The 10,550-nt window shown below is 44.2% G+C and overlaps 1 protein-coding gene across 2 annotated transcripts in view; it reads right to left on the bottom strand.

The window, feature by feature from the left end:
• Positions 1-1,415: 1,415 nt before the first annotated feature.
• Positions 1,416-10,550, bottom strand: part of Nudt3 (nudix hydrolase 3) — an 86,758-nt gene continuing 77,623 nt past the window's right edge. For both annotated transcript variants that reach the window (XM_020164138.2, XM_074082402.1), the window contains exon 5: positions 1,416-9,401. In XM_020164138.2, the coding sequence (XP_020019727.1) occupies positions 9,223-9,401 (179 nt within the window). In that variant the 3' untranslated portion in view covers positions 1,416-9,222. The remainder of the gene's footprint in view (positions 9,402-10,550) is intronic.

Raw genomic sequence — 10,550 nt, 5'->3', positions numbered from 1 at the left:
TCCTGAGACTACTGGAGACCAGTTTGCATTTACCCCGAGAATGACACAAAGAACTGACATGGTAAATGTAGTGGTCATGAGCCACCTGTAGACTGGTCGAGTGACCTAAAACAGGTTAGTGGGAGTTTTCACAACGCCCCAGTACCCATTAGAGGTGGTCAGTAATGGTTTCCTGTGTAACACCTGTATCAGCATCTATGAGTTCAACCTTATCATGTGCACTGACTCTGACAAAATTAAGAACACTGCTAAGAGGAGAGGAGCCAGGCATGATCCTACAGCTGACAATCCCAGCACTCAGAGGCTGAAGCAGGAGGATCAAGAGTTGGAGGCCAGCCTGAGCTACACAGTGAGACCATCTCAGGGGAAACAAAAAAAAAAAAAAAAGAGAAAGAGTGATCCCCAGGGGATGGAACTGGTCATCATAAATGTGCCAGCTATCAGCTGGGCATTGTGTGTGAGGTCACTGTGACTCTTACTGGGAAGTAGTCCTCTTCCACAAATCACCTCAGATTTCTTGGCTTATGAAACCTGGCCAGGGTGATGCCACCAGAGTCCTGTCATGAGAATACAACCTGTGTTGGTGGAAGGACAGGTTTACCTGGCTGGGACCCACTGTTGACTCTTGCTTTCATTTGATCTCCATCTCCAGGCTCGAGTCCACACGGCCTCATATATGGGAGGCATCGCATGGCTTCCGGATGGCTCCTCTCCAAACTCTCCTGGCCACTTGTCAGAGGAGCAGGCTGCCACCCATCATATGACTGCCCTGTTCAAGAACATACCACGTGTGCAAAGTCAAAATCCTCTGCCCGGTTTTTGTGGTTTTCCACAATTTGCCCTCATCACATTATCTTTCATTACAGCTAAATATTTTCTTCTTCCCATTTTGGGACCAGGGGAACACAACTCACTTAATGCTCTTCCTCACTGCCCCAACACCTGCCTGTTGTCTTCTGCTTACAAGTCCACCCCTACACACCTTCAAAAAGTGGCTCTTGTCTTCCCAACTCCACCCCACGTAAAAGAAAGCGATTTCTTGTTATGCTTCTCTGTTCTGGACGTGACTCACCTCATTCTCCTTCCCGTCTCTGGGCTCCCACAGACTGCCCTGGCATAGGGGAGAGAGCAGGTCCTCACCTAAGCATGGGGTATTGGCAGCCCACCCACTGCTCTCCCCAGGCACCTTGCAGTAGAGCAGGTCAGAGGAAACAAAACGCACGTTCAAACTGCCACTGCCTTTTCCACTGTGTTCCTTATTTCATTTCTTTGAATGGCACAGCTTCCATGGGGCCACCCTGGAACCTCTAGAACCATTCCTAAGAACCCAGTAGAGAGGTGGGAGTGAAAACAGAAGATTGATTTGAAGGATCCAGGGAACCCTCTGGAAAGAAGAAACCAGACACTATCAGGGATGTGTGTGAAATACTGGTTTTTATTGGCTGGCACAAGATTACAATGCCCTTCCCTCCCACACAGCTCAAATGGAAGGAAACTGATTAACACACAGAAAGGGACAGCACACTCACCTCACAGGTTTAAGCATTTATTTTTACAAAAAGGAGTTGGATATGGAAGTGGTACAATTTTAGGGTAGTACCAAAGCTCTCTAGACTACAGAGGAAGGGTCTGTCCCCTGTTGCTGGCACCACATGAGGGGCTGTGTTAGTGTAAGACCTAGGGGAAGGGCTACATAGGGCTGGCCTGCTGTAAAGGGAGAGGTGGAATGGCATCTGCTGTGTCCCTGTCTCAGCCCGCATCTTGCCTGGCTGGGGGCCCCTTTTTTTCACCCCTCCTCCAATCTGAATGTACCTCTGGCTGCACCCGGGGAAAGAGTGAAGGAAACCCAAGAAACCTTGCTTCAAGAAAAGGAAACGGAAAACTTTCTTTCCTCCTTCTCTGGATCAAAATCCACTTACTGTAGCACATAAGAGCACTGCCAAAGTTTCCTTAGGACTCTGTGAAGACCCTGGCCTGGCCAGGGCTGATGGCCTGAGCAAGCAAGAAGAAATGCTTGACTTTCCACGCAGTGCCAAGCAAGGTTGTCTGGGGAACAAAACAAAAAAATGGAAACCCGCAGGCTGAGGAGCAGATAACCCTGGAGCACATCTGGACTGATGACATGGCATGGTCCACTTCATGGCCCTGCATGGAGTGCCAAGAGGTTTAAGGACCACACCAACCTTCCCTTTCCTCCAAGTGCCATTTCTTAGATTTCCCCAGTTCTGCTGAGCCCACTGGGGTTATTCTTGGCACCTTCTTCAAAGGTGATCCATTCTGTTGCTTGTTCCATTTTGTACCCTTGCTACAATTAGAATATATGGGCCCCAGGTCTCTGACTCAGTTCGGGGGACATCACTGGACTTGGCCATATAAGTCTCAGCTAAAATGTCTGAGTTCTAAGGGGAAGGGACAAGAAAGACTTCTGTCTTTTGGAAAGAGTTAAACTCAACACATTTTGGCTACTTTGCCGGAAGGTTCCCTAGACAATGAGACTGTGTCTAAATGGTATACCTGCAAGAGGTGAGAGCACATCTAGTTAATCTCTGAAAACTGGAATGGTCCCAGGTATGTTAAGCTTTCTGATACTGATGGTGGTTGGGTGGAGCAGAGGAGATCCTGTTAACAAAACCCCTTTTAAGAGCCTACAGCTCTGGGGAAGCCTTACTCTGTAGCTGAGGGTCCTACCACCCCTTCAGAGCCCATCCCTTACTGAAGTCCTGGACAGGATGGAAGTGGGGTCCTTAAAGTAAAGCTAGGCTGGCAAAAGCAAATATGAAGATGTTCCTACCTGGCTTAACTTCCTCTCTCTGAGACACCTGAGTAGGTAAGACACTTGCTTCACTTTCATTTTACAACAGCTCCCAACATTCTCAATGTTTCTGACTTCCTTAAACACATGGCCAACTGGTAGCCATTTTTCTTAAGATCGATGGACTAATTAAAATATTACTTATTCTAACCACCAAACTTTTTTTTATATTATTAACCAGGTTGAAAATGGAAGTAAGAGTAGAAACCACTCTTTTACAATTAAATGGACACTGCTTTCTAACAGCTAATGCCATACTATGCTGCTGGGTCCGAGCTCCTCAAGTACTGCACCCTGAACAACACAGGTATGTCTGCACAGATGAAGAGCAAAGCTGTCTCTCAGAGGCTAAACCAAATGCTGACAGCAAGTGTTTTTTTTGTTTTGAGATAGAGTCTTGCTATGTAACTCAGGTTGGCTACTCACAGTCCTCTTACCTCAGCCTCCCAAGTCCTGGGATTATAGGCATGTCCCACTATGCCTGGCTTAGCAAGTTAGATTTTTGAAGGGAGAGTTTCCTTGGAAAATTATGAGCAAAAAGGCTCACAGCCACAAGAGAAGAGGCTTCTGTCTGCAAGCTATAGTTTAGATGTCTGTCATTCCCATCTGACAGTCTTCCCATTCTTGGGAGGACACAAGTATCTTGCTCTGAGAAAGGCCTCCTAGTTTCTCCTATAGTTCAGCACTCTGCAGCTCTGCCAACCCTAGCCTCAGACCTGCTCCTGGGAAGGCTGTGTAGAGCAGTAACTCCAGGAGTTCCTGTTCCTGCGTCTCCACAATCAGCCTCCACCTTCCCTGGCAGTCACGTCTGTTAAGCTGCAAAGACTGAGTAAAGCAGATAGTCTTTTGGATCATGTATTAGTGGCACATTTCCCCCATAACAAAGGGAGGTTAAAGACCAAGGTTTATCACTGGAAAGCCTTTTCTCAGCGGGACAATAAAGAGGTGAAAGAGGTACGTTGCTGCTGTAGGTTAACACTTTCAATTTCAATGTGGCACAAAAGTGCCAGGAAGACAGGCTCAAATCAGAATTATTTCCTGAAGGGATTTTCAGGCAATCTCACTGGCAAAATGATTTCCCCATACCACAGACGGGGGACTCTTAAGCCCTAGAATTAGGAGCTTTTTTCCCTAAGGAGTTAAAAGATTTTGATCAAAATGTCTGGTTGGGACACTTCTCAGGCCTGGAAGAGCTACTGGACTGGACTGGGAAGATGTTCTATGAATGGTCCTCCTGCAGATAACAAGCAATTTAGTAGAGAATTATTCCATACTCAAATATATGTCCTCAGGGATTACTAGGTTCTTCATCTGGCCTACGTTGGCTTAGTGTGGGGAGGTGAAGGATGGGTGGCCCACCAAATGGGGATAACCTGGAAAAATGACAATGCTGTTGTCTTCATATTCTTGAAAGCCAATATTCAGGGTTTTAAATGCCTTTTCTGGTTGTTGCCTGGTAAGAAGTCAAGTAAGTCTTGGGGTTCAAAACTAGCAACATAAACCACAGAAAACCTGGAGTGGTAAACAACTGCCAGTTAGAAAAACATAAGCAATGACTCTGTTTACCTTCTAGCACCAATCTTACTTTTTATGGCTAAAGCATTTTCCTCTTCAGCAAAGCCCCTTCTGGTCTGAGTTAATGTGCTTCCCTTAGCGTACTCCTCCCCAGGGGGACAGTCCCATTTTCTAAGAAAAGCTCAAGCTCACCAAGTCTTCACTGTAAACAAAGCTGCAGGGGAGAGACAGCCAAGATCATGTGACTGTTGGCCTCAGCTCAAGGTTATTTGGCCCAAACAACCCAAAGTGAGATTCTCTCTTTTTATGTATTAATTTTTAAGAAGACTGAGGAGACAAGCTATTTGATTACTCTGAAGGTGAAAGGTATCACTTTCTCAGATGCTGATCAGATGTCTCACATCCCTGCAGGGTTATCAGCTCAAGACAAGTTTCTGGGAGTAAGGCAAAGACATGGCTACAATGTACAACTGCCTTGTTAGCTGCAGAGGTAGAAGGCTGCTGGCCTCCAAAGCAGAGTCTGTTGGAAACCCCTGAGCTCCTAGAAGCTGTTGTGACATGGACTGCAGTCAGTCAAATCCAGTTTACAATTGTTAGCCTAACATGTCAAACATCTCACTGCTTCAGGTGGCACCTAAAGAGTCACGGGAAACTGCCCTCCTGATAGTGAAGTCTCCATCATAAAGCTTATCTGAGAGCTCAAAAGTTGACCTCTGAGGTGCTCTCCCAGCCACTCCAAATGATGTGGAGGCCTGGATGGAGGCAAGGCCGAGCCACTAACACACAGCTACAGGAACAACCGAGCTGTCCTTTACGATACCTGGGCAACAGGATGGCAACTTAGAGTCCTTAGAATTAAGAACTGTAAGAGCCATTTGCATTACTTAATCACTACTAAATATCCCTCCCCGTGCTGCTTGAGGTAACTGTCCTGCACAGCTCCTACTTCTGTAAAGATGGGGATTATTTCCTGAAATGAAGATGAGACAGATGAATTTTCAATTACAGCCAACTCCCATTTTTCTCTTAAACCAAAAATCATTTCTCCAGGTATTGTCTCTAATTCTAAATCTAATTTCAACTAGGATGGACTTTAGAATGTGGTCACTCACTCAATCCTTTCTGTGAACTAAGAGAGGGAATGTGGCTCAGGCTAAGCTGTTTTTATTTTTATTTTTTAAAAAAGATGAAGATGGAAGTTCCAACAAAGGCATTAACACAGCACTGCGTGGAAATGAGAAGGGTGCAAAACACATACCCAGGTCTGACAAAAGCCTGATTTCATCTGTTAAGGAGATATACAAGGAGCCTCCAATGAGTGCTGTGTGTGAAAAGGAGGAAGAGGAGGGGTCATTCCACATAGAACTTTTTCCTTCTTTTTAAAAACCACAAAGGGCTACCTTTTTCTTCTAAGCAAGCCTAACATCAAAACAGAAAATACTTTGCCACCAAGAGACTCCACTGTATTTACAAAACTACTGCAAAATATTCCCCATGTCGTGACCCACTCTGCTCCCCAGAGGCTGTGGAAAACAAGGCCTCAAGTGCCCCCCTATTCTACAGGACTGTGCAGCACAAGGCAGAAATCTGCAGTGTCAGCCTCTAAGCCTTTGGTGGCCTCAGAGGGGTGACACTGCCATACCCTAAGATCTGGCCAGATGGCTCAGTACAGGCAGGGCCTTCTCCATGCAAAGCAGATGGGGCAGAGCATACTTGTGAAAACAAAACAGTTCACTAACTGTCCCACCATTATGTTTGTTACAAAAAGCAAGACTTCTGTTTCATGGGCTACAATGTTTGTAGAAGGCTACAGAAAATCTAATATAATTGAGTCCAGTAGTACTCCGCCCCCCCACTCCCTTTTTTTGAGTGGTATTAAAGGATTAAAGTCAAGTAGTTGCACCTACTAGGCAAGCACTCTACCACGTGAGGATTGCCCCCCTCCCTCTCTCCCTCTACACGCACGCGCACGCACACGCGCGCGCACACACACACACACACACACACAAAATTAAGTCCTGGTCCAAAAACATTACATTACCTCACTGGTCACTAGTGCTCACTGGTCACTAGTGTTTCTCCCAATGGCTGCGATTTATAAACAAAACAAAACAAAAAATTTTTTTTTTGAGACAGGGTCTTTTGCTATATAGCCTGGGCTGGCCTCCAACTCCTGCCTCAACCTCGCAAGTCTCAGTATTACAGGTACTATAGCTCAAAAAAATTTTAATTTAAAATATCCATTGCTAAAAAAAGAATGAAAAAAAAATCCATTGCTATCTTTTTTCTATCCTGAGTATGGTAGACTCTAATGGATGTTTTTCAGTAACACCCAGAATCTAGGACAACGAAAACTTACTGTGAGCCAGAGACTAAGCATAGGAACCTGCTTCCATCAAGCATGAAGAGTCAAGCATGAAAGAATTAGTGGCAAGTCAAAGTTAATGAAATATTCTTCATGTAGGGTAGTTTTTGTACTTTCTTTGGGAAGTTAAAGGTTGCTGCAAACCATGGGCCTAACAAATCAATCACAAAAGGACTCCTACTATACACATCACTCACAACAGCTATCGTGTTTATGGTGCCAGGAAGGAAAAACACCAACCCTACTCATCAGAATCCCAGCACAGCAGAGAACAGCACCAGATTCAACAATCCCAGTGTTGGACAAAGCCTTCTTTTGTTGGTTAAGAAAGCATCAGCACAATCTCTCCAGCTCACTGCACTAACAGGCCTCATTCATGTCACTGAAAAGGATTTCTTGGCACAGTTCACTTTCTTGACTCAAAGACTCCAACAGCAATCAAAACTGGACTTTTGGGGGTGGTATACTGTAACACCAGCCTGGTCAAAACATCTTCAGATCACTGAAAAATGCCCAGGTCACTAGCAATGCAGCTTCTCCTTCAGAAGAACTGACAGTTTTCTTGCAAAGCACACTTAATCCACAGCATAAGGCTAGAATTTATCTGGAAGAATGTGTCTTTTGGATTCTACTTAGTACTTAGTCGAATTTATTTATTTTCCTCTTTATTTATTTGGACAGAACTTTAGAATTCTGTAAGTCAGGAAACAAGAAGCAATGTGTTTGTTTTTAAGCAGGACATTTGGCATTTGGAATCAAATCCCACAGTGCTGCTTTTATCCACTGGGACCCTACTTCAGAAATAATTCCTTTCCCAGAGGTAAAGTAGCATCCTAGGAAAACTGCCACACTGTTCTTTGGCTGTGGGCTTCAAAAGCTGGGAGAGAGAATGCAAACCAAACACAGACAGCAAAATTTAAAGTTTACCAATAGATGCCCCCAAAATGCTTAATACTAAATGACTCAGGTCTCCCAGATACATACATTTCTTTTAGAGGGAGGAAGAGCAAAAGCTTTTCAAAGTTTGAGTATTTATTAGAATTTTTTAAATAAAGAGAACTTATGATTTTTAACTTCACATCTTGGCTATATTTTGACAAAGAAGATGCCACTAAGAGAAGAGTAACAATCTCCTGTGCTAAGCCAGGGGTTCATCAGTATCCACCTGCCCAACCCTCACCCTTCCCCAGTCTCAAGACTTCCTTCCTTCCCAACTAAGCAACACAACTGGCAAATGAGGCCAGCAAAAAACCAACAAGACAGTCTGCGGTGGGCCAAAGCATTACATAGCCATTCTAGGAAATGACTGTGCGGCCTCCAAAAGATGACCTTTCACATTCTGGTGGAAAACAAGTTCACATTTCTGAGCATGCTTCATGGTGCAGTCACAAGTGCTGCAACACTAGTAAGACAGGCACCCTTTCCATATGGTCCCCCAGCATGGGGACAGGACTGTACAGGCCTAAGCCTGCAAAGTGCAGTGGATGCTTCAGAGTACAGGGCACTATCCAGGTCAGCATGGTGGAAGGCATACAGGAATAAGAAGAGATGCTGCTGTTGGCAATAGTCAGCATTATGGAAACAATTCTGAGCCAGCAGGACAGAAACAGCGCTTGAGGATCCAGTTTTTGAGATAGTAATCCCAAGTATCCAGTACAAACCCTAGTGTGAACATGAGGGCAGAAATCAGTTTCTATCACTGTTTTCCAGGTCTAGGCAGAGGCCATTGCTCCTGGCTTGGTATTAGAACAGAAAATAGGCTTCTTCCTGTTTCTTTCTTGGCAGGGAAACACAGCTTAGCAATGAGAAGGTCACGAGCCCTGGGAGCTAAACTCTTCCTGTGCCTATCTAACTACAGACCATGGCCAGGGGATGGACAGAGGACAGGGGAACTTGTCTAAGCAGTAGCATCAGAAACAAAAATGGAAATTAAGTGTGAGGGTCTCTATACCAGAAATATCCAGAATAAAACCCCCCAAAACCTTGAAAAATTAAACAGTTAAATTCCTCTTTCTAAAAGTCATTTATTTACATATTATATTTCCAGTATATAATGTGTAGATAAATGTATCTTGCAGTGAAAGTGACCAATCTACTGGACTGAACAGCACTATAGGACAAATTCTTAAAAAGTTTCATCTCACATTGGTATCTTTTAATTAAAAAAATTAAAAATCAGAGAAAATGTCTGGCCAGGTCTGGGATGAGACAAACAGGAACACTTTAGAATGAAAGGTGGGGAAAGCTGTTTGCCTCTCTTCAGAGGGTTAGAAGGGTGAGAAAAGGAAGGGACAGTTCATGCACAAAAGTACTTACAAATTACATACCCGCCCCACCCCTGAATATAAAGAGAAGAAAAAACCCCATGACTTAACACCAAACAGCAACATTATCAATACGCCCTTTCTCTGCCCATCATGCCTTATTCAAAGAGGAGGTCTGTGAGGAGAGGTGGAAAGAGCCAGGGTGAGGGGGAGGATCAGCACTTCAGTCTAGTTTCCCATTTCCATCTCTTACAGGAAGTCTTCAGTCATCTGATGCCTGACATCGAGGTCTGAGAAGAAACCGAGTACGTGGTGGCCACGACTGGGGTGCCGTTGTTGGCGGAGTAGCCTTGCCTCAGCGTATCAAAGTATGACGCCTGCACAGGTTTGTGATATTGCAGCACTTTTACGGCATCTTCTATTTTAAACCATTCCCTCTTCCTTCCTGTGGAAGCAAAGAGGCAAGAAATTAGTACAAGTTGGAAGCAATGAGGACATTTCTGAGCCTAGGCATTTCGAAAAAAATGTAGAAGGAAACATTAAAGCAATGCTTCTCAACACTTTCAAAAAATATATTTTATAATATGGGGGTGTAGTACTGGGGATTAGGTCCCCATGCTTGCTAGGCAGGCACTCTACTATTTGAGCCATGCCACCACTCCGTATATTTTATAAAATTCTCTCTTACTTTCTTTTATTACAAAAGTAACATGAGCACTCTTGGGTACTCTGAATGTCTAAGGCAGAAAACTCTGAGACTAGGTATACTGCAGCGCCCTCCAGAGGCAACCATAGCTAGTGCTTTCCTCTGTGCTCCCAGCCTCTGGGCTCCCTTTCGCTTGCACCTTGCATAGCATCTTCACCCCCTGAAAAAATGAACAAGAGTATCAATTGCCAGAATTACTATGATGGCTGGCTTCTAATCAGTTTCTTAAGCAATCTTCTGTGATATAAAAAAAATGACACTGCACTGTGTATTACCTCTACCATGGATGTACTGTTAAGTCACTTAACATTTCCCATCTTTGGAGATCAATGCTTCAATTTTAATTGTTGTAAGTAATGCTAGGGTTTTCTTTTACAGTGAAAATGATAGCAAAGTTTATTAGGAAAGGAGTACACTTTCAACAGACTGCAAATGGAGGTCAAGAAACTAGGATTTTTTTTTTTTTTTAATTTGTTTTTTGTGGTGCCTGAGATGGAACCCAGGACCTCAGGCATGTTAGGCAAAAACTTTACCAGAGAGCTACATCCCCACCCCATTAAAAAAAGATCTTTATCTCTTTCTTTTTTAACTTCCCAGGGGAAGATTGCTAGCGTAAGGGCTACTACAATAAAGCATCTGAACTTTCAAGGACTCATGACACATACATCAAACTGCTTTCCAATCCCTACTCCTGCCTACATGTGTTGAAATGTCAGGTTCAGCACAACCCTGTCAACAATTACCTGGTTTATTGGCAGTGCCAAGGATGGAACCCAGGGCCTTGTGCTCACTAGGCAAGCACTCTACCACTGAGCTATATCCCTTAACCTCAACCTTTCTTTTTCATTGCCAATTTTTTTTATTTGTGGTACATGGGTTTGAACTCAG

The sequence above is a fragment of the Castor canadensis genome, chromosome 8, assembly GCF_047511655.1.
Source record: "Castor canadensis chromosome 8, mCasCan1.hap1v2, whole genome shotgun sequence".
NCBI lineage: Eukaryota > Metazoa > Chordata > Mammalia > Rodentia > Castoridae > Castor > Castor canadensis.
Note: the sequence above shows the minus strand (reverse complement) of the source record. Positions and strands in the feature narration are given on the sequence as shown.